At 54.2% G+C, this 17,581-nt stretch overlaps 1 protein-coding gene across 3 annotated transcripts in view; it reads left to right on the top strand.

The window, feature by feature from the left end:
• PPP1R13B (protein phosphatase 1 regulatory subunit 13B) overlaps positions 1-17,510 on the top strand; it is an 84,316-nt gene extending 66,806 nt beyond the window's left edge. For 2 of the 3 annotated variants that reach the window (XM_019639216.1, XM_019639217.1), the window contains exons 6-17: positions 1,113-1,287; positions 2,039-2,235; positions 4,485-4,649; positions 7,011-7,191; positions 10,075-10,244; positions 10,607-11,114; positions 12,244-13,016; positions 13,596-13,733; positions 13,819-13,952; positions 14,385-14,551; positions 15,539-15,738; positions 16,265-17,510. In XM_019639216.1, coding sequence (XP_019494761.1) covers positions 1,113-1,287; positions 2,039-2,235; positions 4,485-4,649; positions 7,011-7,191; positions 10,075-10,244; positions 10,607-11,114; positions 12,244-13,016; positions 13,596-13,733; positions 13,819-13,952; positions 14,385-14,551; positions 15,539-15,738; positions 16,265-16,306 — 2,850 coding nt within the window. In that variant the 3' untranslated portion in view covers positions 16,307-17,510. The remainder of the gene's footprint in view (positions 1-1,112; positions 1,288-2,038; positions 2,236-4,484; positions 4,650-7,010; positions 7,192-10,074; positions 10,245-10,606; positions 11,115-12,243; positions 13,017-13,595; positions 13,734-13,818; positions 13,953-14,384; positions 14,552-15,538; positions 15,739-16,264) is intronic. The other variant, XM_019639218.1, reaches the window with a different exon arrangement.
• Positions 17,511-17,581: the final 71 nt, after the last annotated feature.

Here is a 17,581-nt window from a genome sequence, read left to right on the forward strand (position 1 = left end):
AAAAAAAAAAAAAAAAAAAAAAAAAAAAAAAAAAAAGTTGTCTTACAAAGTTTATTGGATTTATAAGAATAAAAAACATGTAAAAGTTAAATAAATTGGAAAGTATTTTATCTCATAAGATTTCTAAGATGAAATGTACATAGTATTATGTAATTATAAAATTTTCTAATTCTGCTTTTTATTTTCCTTTCCAAGTATTGATCCAAGAGTATTACTATTAAAAAACAATTCTTAGATATTTTCAGCAGTGTAAATCACAAGTTAATGCTGATTTTTACAAATTTCCATCCCTTAGAATGTAGTGTATAATGCCTGCATAATGACATGTAAACCTCTCCTATTCAGGTATATTTTATGCATACATATGGGACCATGAATATTTAATGTTGACTGTTATCTTTAAGGTATGTTTTCATATTAATAGGGAAAAAACTATTGGGTTGTTGGAAAAGTCATGATGTATTTTTTGTCTCTGTTTTTTGTTGCAAAACTGCGTCATGACTTTTCTGACAACCCAATATTAAAGAATATTGCACATATTTTTACTTTAGGATTGTCCTGTTCTTGTCTGACTATAAATATTTCATCAGTTTTGAAGAAGCTAATCCTAAAGAAAACAGACACATCCTTGGACTGTTGGATGTCACTTAGCAAGTTAGAGGTTTATCACCTTACTGATCACCCTATCCCTTTTCAGTGTAAAATCCTCTGCTGGCCAGTGTTCATTTCCTTTAGGAGGTCAAATGAGGGACCTTGGGAGCCACTTTGCTGCAGCCAGAAACCTGGGACTGACAGAGGGAAGCTAAGGCTGGGGCTCCCAGGCAGGATGAGATGAGATTGTGTGCTGGTGATGTGAAGTCAGGCTTGATGGTCTCCTGCTGTAAGGATTTCTGTGGGAGCACTTACTTACCCTGTTGTATGGTACAGCTCAGTGTGCATGGTAAAATCCACTTTGACAAATCCCCAAGCTCTTACCGCCTCTCACCTACTTATGCCCAAAAATTTCATATTCATTAAGATAGGTGGTACTGTGGAATCCACTCAAACTTTTTTAGTGTATAAAAGTGGTCGTACGTTCCAATTTTCAAAGTTCAATGTTTCCCTTTTGTTAGGAACAGCGTTTACATTTTCTAAAGCAGCAGGAGCGCCGTCAGCAACAGTCTATTTCTGAAAATGAAAAGCTTCAGAAGTTGAAGGAACGAGTTGAAGCCCAGGAAAACAAGCTGAAGAAGATACGTGCCACAAGAGGACAAGTGGACTACAGCAAAATTATGAACGGCAATTTGTGTACGCGCCCGCGGTTCCACTTGCGTCCACATGCATCAGGCTAGATACAGTGAAAGAGTCCAGCCTCTGACACGCTCAGCCACAATGCAGTATTGTGTAAATGTGTGATCAGAGCTGGCTGTAGAAAGGGCATTGAAGCTTTGCTCTGTTCACCTTGTCGGACAGGATGGGTGGTTATGTTTGGTGATCTTAGAAGATCTCTTGCAGCCCCAGCAATGCAGTAGGTTGACCCTGGGTGACATTTGCTTTGGGGCTGGGGTGCTCCATGACTCATGTCATCGTGTGGTTGTTACACAGCTCACATTTTATATGTGTACCAGAGGAACCTGATAGTTAGATGCTCAGTTTTTACTTTTGTGAGTATATCTGCTTTGTGATTTCTGTAATCAGTTCAGCTAGTGGCTACTTTGTGTTACGATGGTAACAGATCTGGGTAACAAAGGTTCCCTGACAGAACCTTTGGTCTTTTGGTGCACTGGCATTCCCAGGTGGCCCAGCTGATTAAAGAATATTCAATAATGAGTGAAAATGCAGTTGTGTGCCATCTGAGCAGTCACATCATGTGTCCCAAAGGCTTGTTGAGATGTGCTTTGGGTTACACACATCACAGCACGTCTTCTCTCCAAGGGCAGGCACTAGATGATGCTAGAGTTGAGTTAAAGTACAGAAACGGAAAAGACAACCCAAACAAACAACTCCTGTGTAAAGAGAATGTCAACTGATGGTTTTCTTTCTTGGTGGGAAATTGTAGCTGCTGAAATCGAAAGGTTCAGTGCCATGTTCCAGGAGAAGAAGCAGGAAGTACAGACAGCAATTTTAAGAGTTGACCAGCTCAGTCAGCAATTGGAAGACTTGAAGAAAGGAAAGCTGAACGGGTTCCAGGCTTACAACGGCAAGCTAACGGGACCGGCAGCCGTGGAGTTAAAAAGACTGTACCAGGAGCTGCAGGTAACGCGCCCAGGTTTGGGGAATGGGTATACTGAAACATCTTCTGAGCCTTCTGCTCCATGTAGGCTGGAAGCCTCAGGAGCTGGGAACAAGTTCATGGATTCTATTTGAATAGTAGGCACAAAATGTATTCAGTACAAAAGAATTTTTAAGATACTTTTGAGATTATTCATATAGCATACCATTCACCCATAAACTATGATTTCGTGGTTTCTATTATCTTCAGAGTTCTGCATCCCCCCCACCTCTCAGTCAAGTTTAGAACACTTTCATCACCTCAAAAGTAACCCCACACCTCAGAACTGTTCCCACCTGGTGCTAAGCAACCACGAGGCTCCTTTCTGTCTGGATTCGCCTGGCCTGGACATTTCATATGTGCAGGGCCATGCAATGTGTAGCTCTTTGTGACCTTTCAGCTGCATGTTTTCAATACAGAAATTCGGCACAGAATTTAATTGGCGATACAATGAACTGGTAAGGAATTAAGTTGCAGATGATATTTAACATGTCTGTGTCAACTGTTTTGATGAGATCGATGCCTGTTGTTAAACCCTTGTCTTAGCCTGAGCTGCTGTAACAATAGCATAGACTGGGGGCTTAAACAACAGACATTTGTGTCTCACAAATGTGGAGGCTGGGCATCTGCAATCAGGGTGCTGGCAGATTTGGTGTCTGGTGGGGGTCTGCTTCCTGGCTTGTACTTGGCCACCTTCATGCTGTGTCCTCCTAGCCCTGGTCTCTCTTCCTCTTCTTATAAGGGCACTCACCCCTTCCTAGGGTCCCACCCTCATGACCTCATCCAAGCCTGATGACCCCAAAGGCCCCACCTCCAAATATTATCACATTGAGGGTAAGGGTTTCACCATAGGAATTTTGGGAGGACACAAACACAGTCCATACCAGTCCTCCAGATTTCCACTTCTCAAAAGTTGTCATCCAGCAGGTGAGTTTTCAAGCCAGAAGCAAGCTTCGCAATTCTACTAGCACTTGGTAGAAAAAGTATTATAGCTTTTTATGAAATGAGAACATTGAATTACAGAGTAAAATCACTGTTCAGTTTTCTCATATAAAAGCATAGAAATAAAATATAAGAATTTATGACTTTTTTACACTTTAAACAATTGTTAAAAGTGGAGGATTTTAGGGCCGGCCAAGTGGCGCGTTGGTTAAGAGTTGGCTTGGGATGCCAACTCTGAGCAGCAGGGCCCCGGTTCAGATCCCACATGTGGGCCAGTGACACTGCGCCCTCTACAGCTAAGATGGTGAACAACAGCTCGACCTGGAGCTGGGCTGCCGTGAGTCGCCGGCGATGGCGTAGGCTGCAATGGGGCTGGCCGGCAGCTGGCATGCGCTTTCGTGAGCTGGCATGAGCCACCGTGAGCAGTTGTCCAATGGCCGGCGGGCGCCTGCCTCACCCAGGAAGAGCGCAATGATAATACCAACATGGGCCAGTGAAGTGACATTCTCCACAACTAGACTGAAGAACAAAAGGACAGCAACTTGTCTGTTGCCCTTCCCCGATTCCCCAATAAAAATTATTTTAAAAAATAATAATAAGTGGAGGATTTTAAAGGATTTTTTTTGGTGAGGTATAAGGAATGTACTATATTTATTTCCAACTTTTTTGCTACAGTCTAGGTAAAAGTTTGTCCCCTCCTGCCTAGTACACACATGCAGCCCCAGCGATGCAGTAGGTCCTAGTACCTGTGTGCACCTGAGACAGGAAGGAACTCACCTCATGTGCCACGTACTGTTTCTATTGTTTATTTCATTTTTTTAAAGTGCTGGTTGGAACCCACTAACGTGATATGTGACATTCTGTGGGGTGCTCTAGGCCATCCTCTGCGAATTTCCTGCTGCCTCCAGTGAGGCGCCTCATGTGGTGGACGGCATGGGGCGTGTGGTGGAGCAGAAGCCGCTCCTTAGGTCCCAGAGGACATGTTCGGGGCAGGTGCTCACTGAAGCCCGTTCCAACCAACGACAGCCCTGGGCCCTGTAGTCACCATTGGTGCCAGTCATCTGGACGCTCTGTAGAGGATGCCTGTTTGCAGGGAGTGGCTCTTTTGTGTCCCGAGTTACCTGCTCTGGCTTCATCTGCACTGTGAATATTGAGCACACAGGCGACAGAGTGTATATGTAACTATACACAAGAAATTTAGTTACTTTCTCTTTTTTTTAAATCTCCCTGCCAGTGAGAATTTGACCACTTAATTAATGCAGACATAAAAGTTATATTTTCTATTTTGCAGATTCGGAACCAGCTTAACCAGGAACAGAGTTCAAAACTCCAGCAGCAGAAGGAGCTTTTAAATAAGCGCAACCTGGAGGTGGCTGTGATGGACCAGCGCATCGGCGAGCTGCGGGAGCGTCTGCGCGGCAAGAGAGTCCAGGCACGTGGGAAAGAAAGCACTTCTGTGAGACACATTACCAAAAATCGCGCGTGCTCACAATAGTGGCATTTTGTCCTCCCCATGCACCACAGCTGATAAACATCGACTGGCCATAAACCATACAAAACAGCGGTAGATGGAAGTTCTCTTTCTCAAAGAGGCATTGTATCCTGGAGCAGAGAATCAAAACCACCCCATGGGCAGCTGTGGGCTGTGCCCCACCCTCCCTGTGCTATGTGGGCGGGGCTGTCCCTTCCCCCCTGGGGAGCTGTGGCTCTGCACTCACAGTGAGGCTGGGTCCCACTCTGCATTTTCAGCTGTGCCACGTGGGCAAAGACCTTGACCTTGGTAGTCTCATGTCCTTGCTGTCAACTGACTTGTCCTGCTTGCCCCAGGAATCACTGTGAAGGTTCTTAGAGACAACCCAAGTGGAAAGGCTGTGTAAACTCTCCAGCAAAGTTCTGTTAGTGCCTTTAAAAAATTTTTTTTGTTGTTTGTTTGTTTTTTTTTAGCTGAGCCATCCTGCCACCTGTTGGCAGCTCAGCGGCTGCTCAGCTCCGGCCGGACTCAAACTGCTGTTGCTCAGAGCTCAAACCTTTGAGCCAGCTCTTAACCAACTGAGCCACTCAGCTGGCTAAAAAATTTTTAATTGATATTTTAAATTTCAAAGGTAACAGATACTCATTGAAAAAGGTTAAAACAATACAGAAATATTTAAAGGAAAATGTGAAAGTCCCTCTACCCTCTTCTCATTCTTGATGGATGATGGCTGATAGGGGTTCCAGTCCTCTCAATACAGATAGAAGGTATTTCATGTTTAATTGACAGTGGAATTGTAGGAATTCTATCATCTGCACTGTTCTGAACCTAGTCTTTTTTAAAGAATTGCAACATGGGTATTTTTCCAGGTCATTACCTTATTCCTTCGGTGACTTGTGTATAGTACCCCATGACACAGGGTGGTGGGGCAGCTGTCCCCAGGTCTTGCTGTTCCTCTCGGTGCTTCCATGAGCACGCGCGTGGCTGAGAGGACTGCTGTGTCTTGTCTGTGGCTGGATGTGACCCTTCCCTCTCTTCCACTAGAGGTGCCCGGGGCTTGAGGGAAGCAGTGCCCAAGTCACAGCTGATGGGCACTCTGCCCTCGGGCATGGAGACTGGGGCAGGCAGCCAAGCTAGCTGGGACAGTGCTCCCGAAGGCCCCTTACCCATACTCAGTAATTGGTGTTTTCCCGGTTTGACACGTGTCCTTGTCAGTCCTGCTGCTCTGGAGGTAGCCCTCAGGAGGTGAGGTGTGGCCTTCCCGGGCTTTGCCTGGTGCAATGGGTTAGAAGAGAATTTCCACCTGTGTGACTGGCTCAGGTGGAAAGTCTCTTATTTACACGTCTGTGTGTGTGTGTGTGTGTGTGTGTGTGTGTGTGTGTGTGTGTGTAAACTAATCATTGATTGACTGATTGATTGATTGACTTTAGGGAACGGGCTCACACAGAGGCTGGCACATCCAAAATCTGCAGGGCAGGCCTGCAGCCTGGAGACCCAGGGAATCATTGATGTTGCAGCTCAAGTCCAAAGGCCATCTGCAGGCAGAATCCCCTCTTCCTCAGAGGACCTCAGTCTTTTTCTCTTAAGGCCTTCATCTGATTGCATGCAGCCCACCCACACTGTGGAGGGCACTCTGCTTTACCCACAGCCTGTTGATTTAAATGTTAGTCACATCTAAAAACTAGCCTCACAGCAATGTGGACATGTATTTGTCCAAATAGCTGGTACCGTGCTCAAGCCACGTTGACACACAAAATTAATAAATTGTTCGTTGTTGCTGGGCAGCACTGTGTGAGGAATGTTAGTGGTGGTGGCTTGGTGTCCTTGCTGAGAACAGTAGGGCTGCCTTCAGGGAACTGGGGAGAACCCTGCCTGGTGCCAGGCCCTGTCACTGTGCCCAGCATGGCTCCTTCAGTTCTTACAGCAGCCCTATCCTGACCTCTGGACACAGGCACAGAAGTCCAGAGAGGTGTCACTTGCCCGAAGCTGCCTGGCCAGTACGGGGCAGAGCAGGATTTGAGGCCAGACTCAGAGCCCAGGCTGTGACCGGTGCCTCTGCCCGCCCTGCGGAGGAGTGCGTCCCCCAGGGAGGGGGTGCGTAGGTGGAGGTGTCCTAGGAAGCAGTCGTGTTGTGTCTGTAGCTCCCAAACGATAGATGTTCCAGGAGAGGCTGGCTCAGAGGACTGCGGGACTTCAGGCCTTCCCTGAAGCTCACGTTCCTGGACCTCCATCTTCCAGGGCGACGGACAGGGTGCCTGAGGGGCGGCCGAGTCTGAGCTGCCACACGAGGCCTGCGCTTTCCTTTCACTCAGGAAAACCGTGACTCTCCTTTCTTCCCGTTTGCAGCTGAGCCGAGTGAACGGCGCGTCTTCGCCGCAGTCGCCCCTGAGCATGCCTGGCAGGGTTGCCGCAGTGGGGCCTTACATCCAGGTGCCCAGCGCCGGCAACTACTCGGCCCCGGGGGACCCTGTGAAGCCCCAGTCTCTCACTATTGCCTCAGGTGCTGCCCACGGGAGATCCAAACCCGGTGAGTGGCTACAGGCTTCTGGGGGACAGTAGGGAGCGGGGAGGTAGGGCCGTGGGGACAGCATTTGGGAGTCATGTGCCACCCCAGTGCCGATCCCAGAAGCAGAGTCCTATTGCTGCTGTCATTTCCCCGCTCAGCGTGGTCTTAATCCATCCAAAGGTATTCAAGCATCACTTTGACCCTTGGCCCAGCGAACCAAGGGTGTGACCTGCCTCAGGCCCCACACTGGGCTGGTGCTCACTCTCCTCAGGGCTTTCCAGACCAGCTCGGGTGGCGTCTCCATGGACAGTGCCCTCCTTCCTGGAGGGAGGCACCGTTTTCCGCTGGTGCCCGGAAAAGCCAGAGCTGCTCTGCGCTGACTTCCTGTGTGGTGGGGCAGACACATCTCCCTGTGACACTGGACCAGAGTGCAGGTCTGTGACAGCAGGACTGCAGGGTCCTGTCAGGTGTGTGTTTAGAGGACCCTGCAATCTTCTGTTTGTTGGCCTCGTGTTCTCTTGCCTGGCACCAGTCTGAGCGGCGAAGCCTCTGCTGCTCCTGCTGTGGGGCTCGGGTCTTGTTCTGACTCACGCAGGAGAGGGTGTCAGCAGCCCTCAGATCTCGACCAGGTCTCAGCAGCCACACAGACGCTCCAGTTGCAGCTTTCTCTGATAAGTTGTTCTCTGATAAGTTGTTTTCTGTAGTTGGAGCCACCCTGTGGTGGGAGTATGTGTTTGTCTGTTTCCAAGAGCAGATAGCACAGCCAGCTATGTGTCTGCTGCCTTCATTTTAAACACTTCTCTGGGTGTGTGCAGGCTGCCTCACAGGGCTTGCAAGGAGAAGACAGCTTCCAGGGAGGGCCCAGAGAATGTGCCCTGCAGGAGTCCAGCACTGGCCTTGGTCTTTCTTCTGTGGAGTGAGATGACTAGACAACGGAACACCTGGCTCACGCCCACACTGGGGGCAGAATCTCGGCCCAGATGTGCGGCTGCGGCAAAAAAATCTCGGTGGGGCCACTAATGTAGGCTGTTCTGGTTCCGTGTCACACAGATGGCCTTGGTCAAGCCAGAGTGACCAGCTTGTGGACAGTGTCAGGCCCCGGCATTGGGCCTGACTGCGGCTCCTCCCGCCCTGTGCAGACCATATGAGCTGGCAGGCTGGGGAAGCTCTGTGCCGCCGTATACCGCCTGTTAGAGCAGCAGTCGCTGTTTTTTCCAAACTGAGACAAGTCTGCTTATCACACTTGGACTTGAAAAAGATGCTGCAGAGACATAACGTGTTTCTCCCTCCAGCAGATGGAGAGGCGCTTGGGCCGGGCAACATACCAGGTCATACCCAGGAAGGGTCTGACCAGTGCTGGCACCATGAAGGTTGTGGCTTTTTTTCTTACCAAATGGAGGTGGTTGTCTGAGTTCATTATAAGGTCCTTAGCTTATCTGCAGTATAAGAATCCTTTCGCACTTGAAGGTGATTGTCCCTTTAAGATAAAACTAAATGGTCCTCTTATGCTTCCTGCCTCATCCCGAAGAAAGAAAAGTCCTAGTCCCATTAGTCCTTTCATGACTGATTCCCATAAAAGCTCTCGTGGCCGTGAGAGGTCAGAAGTTGCGAGATGGCCACGTTCTCTCTGACCCCGGGAGAGGGCATGGGAAGTCCACCCTGCTGCTGGCCATCTGCAGTGGGCTCTAGTTTTCACTTTGGTGCCTCTGGGCGAACCTGTCGTTTCTGGCCCACAACTCCCAGTCGCAGATGTAAGCAAGGGGACAGGCGAGCACACCCACTTGTGGCCTGGAAGGGGCTGACAGGCCACGCAGAGCAAGGTGACTTGGCCTGGGGCCTTGGAACGCCAGCAGGACTGCTGCAGCTTGGCTGGAACTGTCTGGAGCCTGCGATGTAGTGACTTAGCAGCATAGCCGTGCTGCTGCAGAGCGTGGCCTTGGCTTTGGAGCAGCCCGCGTGTGGCTGCCAGGTGCTCCACCCCGAGGCTCTGCCCACGCTGCCTGCTCTGCCTGTGCCCAGGGCAGTGTAAGCTGGCTCCTCCTGTCTGCGAGTCGTGGGCTTGGCGCCCACACTGCTATGGCAAGGAAGAGGGATTTCCCAGCTGCTCCTCAGTCACCCGCCTGCTGAGCTAGGGGCCAGGATGTGCTTTTCTTGTCAGGAGGGCCCACACCGTCCCATGAGGCTGAGGGCTTCCATCCAGCCGGTGCCTGCTGCAGTGTGAAACGAGCCTGGTAAGGGCTGGACACCAGCCTCCGACGGGCGAGGGCCTGGAGTGCCAGCGGTGTTTGCACCCATTTTCAGTTTGGAAAATGCTCTGTGAAAACATCTCTCAGTGGCTTCCCGAAAATGCGGGTTGACTGGTTTTCTGATCACTGCCGCAGAGTGACAGCCTGCTGCTCCAATCAGCAGGGACAGCCTGCTGTGATGAGGCAACATTGGAGAGGGTAGAGACAGCTAACAGAGTAAAGCTGAAGTTTTCTTTTAATACTGGAAGCAGAATAGGTCAAATCTGTATAAAGTCAAAAGAATAGTCTTTTTTATTGTATGTAAATGTATTTATAAATAGTGCTGGAGCAGTAAGTGCCAGTGCTCATTTTATTCACTAGTGTCAGTGGTGATGGCTTTGACCTGTATTTAAATGGGGCTGAGAATGTGTCTGTCCTCTGGCCCCTCACCCAAGCTGGCCATCACTGGGATCCACACACACGAGCACCTTGCAGACAGAGGCCGCCCTGGGTCTTGTGGTGCACCCGCCGGCAGGTGACAAGGGCAAGGACCTGGGCCGTGCGGCCCCATCAGAGTGTGATGGTCCAGACTGTGATTTTCGCTTCTGACGGGGTTGCTCTTATGTTGGTTCAACTCATTTCAAGAAAAACCTTACTTAAATTCTGTGTTCTTTTCAAGCCAATGATGGAAACTGGCCAACATTAAAACAGAATTCTAGCTCTTCGGGGAAATCGACGCAGACTGCCAGTGTGGACCGGAAGGGCTCGAGCATGGAGGGGCCTCTCAAGCAGGGCACCGTCTCTAGCCAGCCTGTGCCCTTGTCAGCCCTGGGAACCACGGAGAAGCTGGTAGGCCGTCTGTCGTTATCTCGGTAACACACAGACAAGCTGCTAACCCATGACTGTTCGGCCCTCGTCTTCATCTCAGGGGCAGGGGGTGTCATGAGGCAAATTACTCTTGTTAGTGCCCAGATTATACCCAGTCTGAAGGGGTTCGTGGACCCTAAGCACCTAGCAGCGTGCAGGGTCTTTTGGTCAGAGGCGTCTGTTGCAGACAGATGGAAGCCCCGTTGCGTTGATGCCCCCACCCCGTGCCCTGGGTCACAAGCCCGTTTAAAGGATTCTAAGACCGACTTTGTATTCTTGTGACTGTGGATGGATACATGCTTCACTTTTCAAAGGATGACTTTGTTTTTCTTCTTAACATCTAGATTCAGGGCGTCGAGATGGGTAAAGGGTCAGCCCCTGCCCCTGGTGTCGGCAAGCCGCTGCCTCCGAGCTACGGGGCATACCCTGGTCCTGCGCCCGTGGGCCCAGGGGCCACAAACTCCCTGGAGAGGAGGAAGGAAGGCAGCTTGCCCAGGCCCAGCGCAGGCCTGCCCAGTAGGCAGAAGCCCGCCCCACTGCCCGCTGTGGGCAGCACCCACCAGCCGGGCTCCTCGCAGCAGATCCAGCAAAGGATTTCTGTGCCACCAAGCCCCACGTACCCACCAGCGGGGCCACCCGCGTTTCCAGCTGGCGACGGCAAACCTGAACCCCCACTGACTGTGGCCATCAGGCCCTTTCTGGCTGATAAAGGCTCAAGGCCCCAGTCCCCCAGGAAAGGACCCCAGACCGTGAATTCCAGTTCCATATACTCCGTGTACCTGCAGCAAGCCACCCCGCCTAAGAACTACCAGCCAGCGGCGCACAGCACCTTAAATAAGTCCGTTAAAGCAGGTGCGGTGGTTTGTACTCTCCTCCCCTTGGGGCCGGCAAGTCATACTTCACTGAAGAAAACGCCAGTCCATAGCCTTACCATTTGGGCCACATCCATGTAGGATGGAACTTAATTCTTACCTAAGCGTGGCCTTAGGTGTCGTGTAAAAGATGACACGCATAGAGCAGTTTTGCAGGTGGCTCCCAGTTCTCTGACTTCCTGTCTGAGCACCCACCTTCCTGCGTTACTCAGGAAATCCAGCTCCTGGAAGGGTGAGATTTCAGTGTCCCCTTTTTCTCCTGCTTCACGGTAACTTGTGCAGGAGCTCTGCTGGGAGCTGGTGTAGGGGGCCTAACCTCCCGCCTCCAGGCAGTAGCCGAGCTGGACTCCGGGGGCAGTGATACAAGGGGCTGTCTGCTGCTTTGGGAGCCTCCTCCAGAAAAGCCACTGTGAGTTGGATGAGGGGAAATCAGTTCTGGGGGCCGAGGTGTTTGAGGAAGGCAGGTGAAAGATTGGGGCCTAAATCTACCCTGCTGAGGTCAGTGGTGGTTCTGACGCGGATGGTAGGGTCCTGCACGTTGGGTCTGGGCTGAGTGTCCTCAGACATTCTTGGGCTTGGGCCACAGCTTCCAGACTCTAATTCAGGGGTTGCTGGGGGTGCCCGGCCCGCCCCCGCCATGCCCAGGGACTTCCCAAGTGGAGGCACCGTGCTTACCTGTGGGCAGGGCTCTGGCCCGTGCTGGGACCCTTCTCTAGAGCTCCTGGGCCCCCAGGCAAACCTTCCTGCCTGAGGCGGCCTGTGCTGTCTGCTGTTGGACTTAGTCTGAGGGTCAGATGTGTGTCCGGAGGTGACGTCCTTCTTGGCCAGAAAACCAGAACAACTTGTTTGGGGAGGTCAGGTCCACCGCCTTTTTTTTTTTTTTCTCATTTGAAAAAGCCCCAATTCTGGAATCCCAAGTGTACAAACCAGTAAGTTAAACACTCACCTTCCAGCAGGAGTCCGTGAGGTCCTTTAAACAGAGGGCCCCTTGGGGTTTAAATTAGGGCTCACCACCCGGGGCCCTTCCCCATGGAAACAGCGGTGCTTGGTGACGGGATCCCAGGACCCACAGAATGCTCAAGTCCCTCTGTCCCCTGTGTCTCCTCCAGTGTATGGCAAACCTGTTCTACCGTCCGGTTCCACATCCCCGTCACCCTTACCATTTCTTCATGGGTCGCTGGCCACAAGCACATCGCAGCCCCAGCCACCTTCAGAAAGTGCCGAGAAAGAGCCTGAGCAGGACATTCCCGCCCCGCCGGGCGATGGCGGCTCAGGCCCCATGGAGAGCCTGCCTCGGCCCCTCAGCCCCACCAAGCTCACGCCCATCGTGCACTCGCCGCTGCGCTACCAGAGCGACGCAGACCTGGAGGCCCTGCGCAGAAAGCTGGCCAACGCGCCGCGGCCGCTGAAGAAGCGCAGCTCCATCACGGAGCCCGAGGGCCCCGGCGGGCCCAACATCCAGAAGCTGCTGTACCAGCGCTTCAACACCCTGGCCGGCGGCATGGAGGGCACCCCCTTCTACCAGCCCAGCCCCTCGCAGGACTTCACGGGCACCCTGGCCGATGTGGACAATGGGAACACCAACGCCAACGGGAACCTGGGGGAGGCCAGCCCCGCCCAGCCCACAGCCCCGCTCCCCGTTGAGCCGGCCCCGGCCTCGGACGCCAACGACAACGAGCTCCCCTCCCCTGAGCCAGAGGGGCTCATCTGTCCCCAGACCACCCACCAAACAGCTGAGCCTGCCGAGGACAACAACAACAATGTGGCCACAGCCCCGTCCACAGAGCAGGTCCCCAGCCCTGGGGCCGAGGCCCCCTCTCCAGGGGAAGAGCAAGGCCCCCCATCACTGCCTCCCGTCGTGCCTCTGCCGGCAGCCTCTACGGTGGGTGTCGTCCTGGACCAGGGCCCAGGCTCCCTCCTCGTGGGGGACCCACCTGTGTCAGCCGTGTGCTGAGAGCAGTGGGGCTCTGCAGACCCGTCCCCACCCTCCCTGAGCCAGTCGCTCAGCACACAGATGGGTCCTGTGGAGGGCATGGCTGCACAGCTCTTACTAGAGGCCCCAGCGGGGGGTGCCCCAAGCTTCCCTGAAGATGGGGAGCTGCCTCTGGAATGGAAGGGCAGGCCACAGGAGGGGTGTGGGGGAGGAGAGCCTCCTAGACAGAGCCCTTTGGTGGGAGATCAGTGTTGACAGAGCAGAGGGTTGGGAGCCCCTAGCAGTTGGTAGGAATGAGCTGCTAACTCCAGGCTGACAGCAGTTAAGCTTGGCTGTCACCCACCTGGTTCCCTGCACAGGTGCCCCACAGGCCAGGGCCAGCCTGAGGCAGTGTCCCGGGAGCACGGTGCTGCAGTGTGGAGGACCGCTGGGGCGAGCCACTGCCGAGCTGCAGGGTCAGCCCCTACTCCCAGCCAGGCCCGGGCTCTGGGCAGGTCACCAAAAGTTAAAGCCGCTTCCTCCCGGCAGAGCAAGCGGACCAACCTGAAGAAGCCCAACTCGGAGCGCACAGGCCGCGGGCTGCGGGTCCGCTTCAACCCGCTGGCGCTGCTCCTGGACGCATCCCTGGAGGGGGAGTTCGACCTAGTGCAGAGGGTCATCTATGAGGTAGGCTTGAGCCCCGCAGCCCGCGCCCTTCCCCTGCCCTCCTGCCCGCCGGCACGTCACCGCAGCTCACACATGCCCGTTCCAGGTGGAGGACCCCAGCAAGCCCAACGACGAGGGCATCACCCCGCTGCACAACGCCGTCTGCGCCGGCCACCACCACATCGTCAGGTTCCTGCTGGACTTTGGGGTCAATGTGAATGCCGCCGACAGCGATGGCTGGTGAGGCCCGGGCAGCATGGGCGAGGACGGGGCCGGGACATCCCACCCCACCCGGCGGTGCTGTAAAAGGCACACTGCGGGGTGTCCTTGTGCTTGGTTACGGGCATTGCAGGAAAACATGCCGGTGACTGCCCCCTGCCCTCTGCTCCCTGTGGTGGGCGGCAGGTCGCGTGGCCCACCCTCAGCTTCAGGCAGCTGTCTGCTGTGTGGACACCTGGCTTTCATGGCAAAGTACACACAGCTGGCCCCGTCGTGACCACTCAGGCTGCGTGTCTGTGGTGGGATGTGCGTCCGCACTGCTGTGCGAGGACACCTATTTTGGGGCCGTCTGTCAGCCCCCCTCTTTAGAGACCTACCTGCCTGTGCTCCAGTTCGGTAGTAAGCGTCCCACGTGTGAAGGGACAGCAGCACAGCACAGCCCTTTCCCCCCAGGACCCCGCTGCACTGTGCTGCCTCCTGCAACAGCGTCCACCTCTGCAAGCAGCTGGTGGAGAGCGGCGCTGCCGTTTTTGCCTCGACCATCAGCGACATCGAAACTGCCGCAGACAAGTGTGAAGAGATGGAGGAGGGCTACATCCAGTGCTCCCAGTTCCTGTACGGTGCGTGGGGCCTCGGGGGCACCGGGCCAGGGAGAAGCCCCGAGTGGAGCTTCAGGCACAGCCCGGGGAGCCCCGTTCCGTGGGGGCTGCACTGTCCCTTAGGCTCACTCCCGAGCCACGTTGGCAAGCCCATGTCACGAGGATTCTGTGCCAGATGGCTGGAAAACAGAAGTCCCTTCTCTGTGCAGACGCCGCCCCGCTGGGCAGGGAGTTGGCACAGGGCGGGCTGGGCACTACCTGTCCCTGTACTTGTGCTGGGATGCACCCCACACTGAGTGGGGCGGGAAAGAGGCCTGTGAGGGCCGCGGCTTTCCCAGGGTCCCGCCAGGGTTCCTGTGGTGACCACTGATGAGTGAAGCATATCGTGTCTTCATTGGGCTGCTTCAGTCGGGGTCACACTTGCCAAGAGCCGGAACATCTGTCCAAGGGTTAAACGGTCATAGGTTCGGGTCCCACACCGGACTTGAGAAGCTGTGGGTCTAGCCCTACATTCGGCCCCTGGACAAAGCCATCAACTAGAGCAGGCCCAGCTTCCAGCACAGAGGCCCGTGTGGTGGGGCGGGGACCTGAGGCAGTGACCGCTGTGGGGAGGAGGGAGGTACCAGGGTCACCAGCATGTCTGGCCTTTCCTGGGACCCCACAGGTGACTCCTGGCCGTGAACGTGCTCAGTTCTTGGTTGAGCCCCATGTAGCCCCTTCACGGCCCTGCAGGAGCAGCATGCACTTCAGTCAGGGACTTCGGGAAGCTTGTTCTAGGTGTGAGCTGGCCGGCCCCCTGAGAAGTCCCTTTTAGACCAGCACACCAGTTTGCCTCTGGACGCAGCTTCAGTAGCAGTGCTCGGGCTGGGATGTAGAAATAACCTGGCATTCAACACAGGGCAGCCGCCGGGCCGGGGGACCGTCAGGCATCGCGGGTCTGGTCCTGGAGCGGGGCACGCTCTGTAGCCCGCCCTCCACGAGACCTGACCATTTGCTCTCTGATCCCAGGGGTGCAGGAGAAGTTGGGTGTGATGAACAAAGGAGTGGTGTATGCTCTGTGGAGTTATGAGGCCCAGAACAGCGACGAGCTATCCTTCCATGAAGGAGACGCCATCACCATCCTCAGGCGCAAGGACGAAAGCGAGACCGACTGGTGGTGGGCTCGTCTTGGAGACCGGGAGGGCTATGTGCCCAAAAACTTGCTGGGGGTAAGTCCACTCAGCTGCTATACCTTCCCTCCTGAGGTCATGTACCCCAAATCAGCTGTCACATAACACTGGGCACAGCTGGGGTCCACGGGCAGGAGACTGCCTTTCTCCACATCTCAGCGCCCCATCAGTGGGCATGTTTGCAGAGTTGGCACGGGCCCCGCCTGGCCGAGACTCCCAGCGTGGGAGCAGCAGGGCGTCTGCTCGAGGCCTGCTCAGTGCTTTCCTCACGGGGGACTTCAGTGAGCACCCAGCCTCGCCCCAATCAGAACTCTGCAGCCCAGAAATATTTCATGGGGAGGTGCGGAGCCTTGCATCAGGCCTGTGGCGGGGCCTCGGTGCTGCCTGAGCACCGTGCCTGGCAGTGAACCAGAGCTGCCTGCCCTCGGGAGCTTTAGTGACAATCACTGTAGGCGGTACCAAGGGCCATGAGAAATAGCGGGGTTAGGGAGCGCCTCAGGAGGCGGCTGCCCGCCCCTGCTCAGTGTGCTGTCTTCTTGTCCTAACTCGGTTCCGTGCTCCCCAGCTGTACCCTCGGATCAAACCCCGACAGCGAACGCTCGCCTGAACCTCCCTTTGGAGCACCACACAGGCTGCCAGTGACGAGGAGCCCCTGGGGTGAGCCTGCATCTCCCCGGGAGGCTGAAGCTAGAAACGGTTTCATGGTGCTCACTTCAGCAGACCACGTCCACAATGTGAAATTCCCGCAGTTTCTAGGTGAGGCCCTTTCTCCATTTTCGCCTCCAAGACCACTGCATTTTGCCAACTACTGTAAATCCAAATAAATACCCAGCTTTCTAAACCACCACCCCTGTTGCCAATAGAAGCCCTAGAATTAACCCTTGGTTGGTTGCCAATGAAGACAAACGCTCTTACTGACTAGGCCCCACGGCCGCCCCATTCTCGATGTCACCCTCACCCCCCGCCCAGTGAAGCCTGCAGCTGTGAGGTGCACTCCCTGCCCCCCCACTACAGCCCTGTCACTGGACATCACAGAAAGCCACCATCTACCCCTCAGCACACCTTGCTCCCTTTCGTTACCACAAGGAGCCCTGTAGGGACACTCATGTGCGGTGGTGGTCCTGAGGCGGGGCTCCACTGCCCGTTCTGGGCTTTGGTCTCGGTCACCTGTAGGCTAACAGTGTTGGGCTGACGTCCAAGCCAGTCACAAGGGCCCCTAAGACCAAGTGACCCACGACCAGGAGCCTCAGCACAGCACTGTCCCTCCTTGGCTCAGAGCTGCCTTCTCTGCAGCCTCTTGCTGCCCAGGTTGGTTCTCCTCCCCTCACAGCATGGACACTGCTGAGTGCGGTCAGACCCTGCAGCCATGGGCCAGGGGGCTGAGGTCAGTCAGTCAGGGTGGGGTGGACATGGGGACCCCTGCACGCTGGACGGGCAGCTGTGGGGCAGGAGGGCGCATCCGGCCTGCAGACCTTTGCCCCAACTCCAGACTTAAAGCAAGTAAGGCCCCTCACTGACGTGTACTTGTACGGACAGGCTTTTATATATCAGAAGTATTTTTGGACTAGACCATTCAAAACTCCCCAGAATGATGTTGGAAATGGTTTTTCTCATTAAAATCCAGGCCCTTAGGCTTTATTTTCCATGTACGAGTCTGGTGTATAATTTACGTATAAATGTGTGTACAGGCCCATTGCTGTAGCTGATGACCTTTAAGCATTGACTGTCACGCTGGTGACAAACAGCGGACACCCGGTGGGGCAGCCGGTGCTGCCATGTAAATATGCACAATAAACGTGTGTCTCACCGCGGCTGCGAGTCGTGTATTCTGGAGTCAGAACGGAGCCATGGCAGGAAAGCTCAGTGATGGGCAAACACAGAG

This window comes from Hipposideros armiger, unplaced genomic scaffold, assembly GCF_001890085.2.
Source record: "Hipposideros armiger isolate ML-2016 unplaced genomic scaffold, ASM189008v1 scaffold_43, whole genome shotgun sequence".
Classification (NCBI taxonomy): Eukaryota; Metazoa; Chordata; class Mammalia; order Chiroptera; family Hipposideridae; genus Hipposideros; species Hipposideros armiger.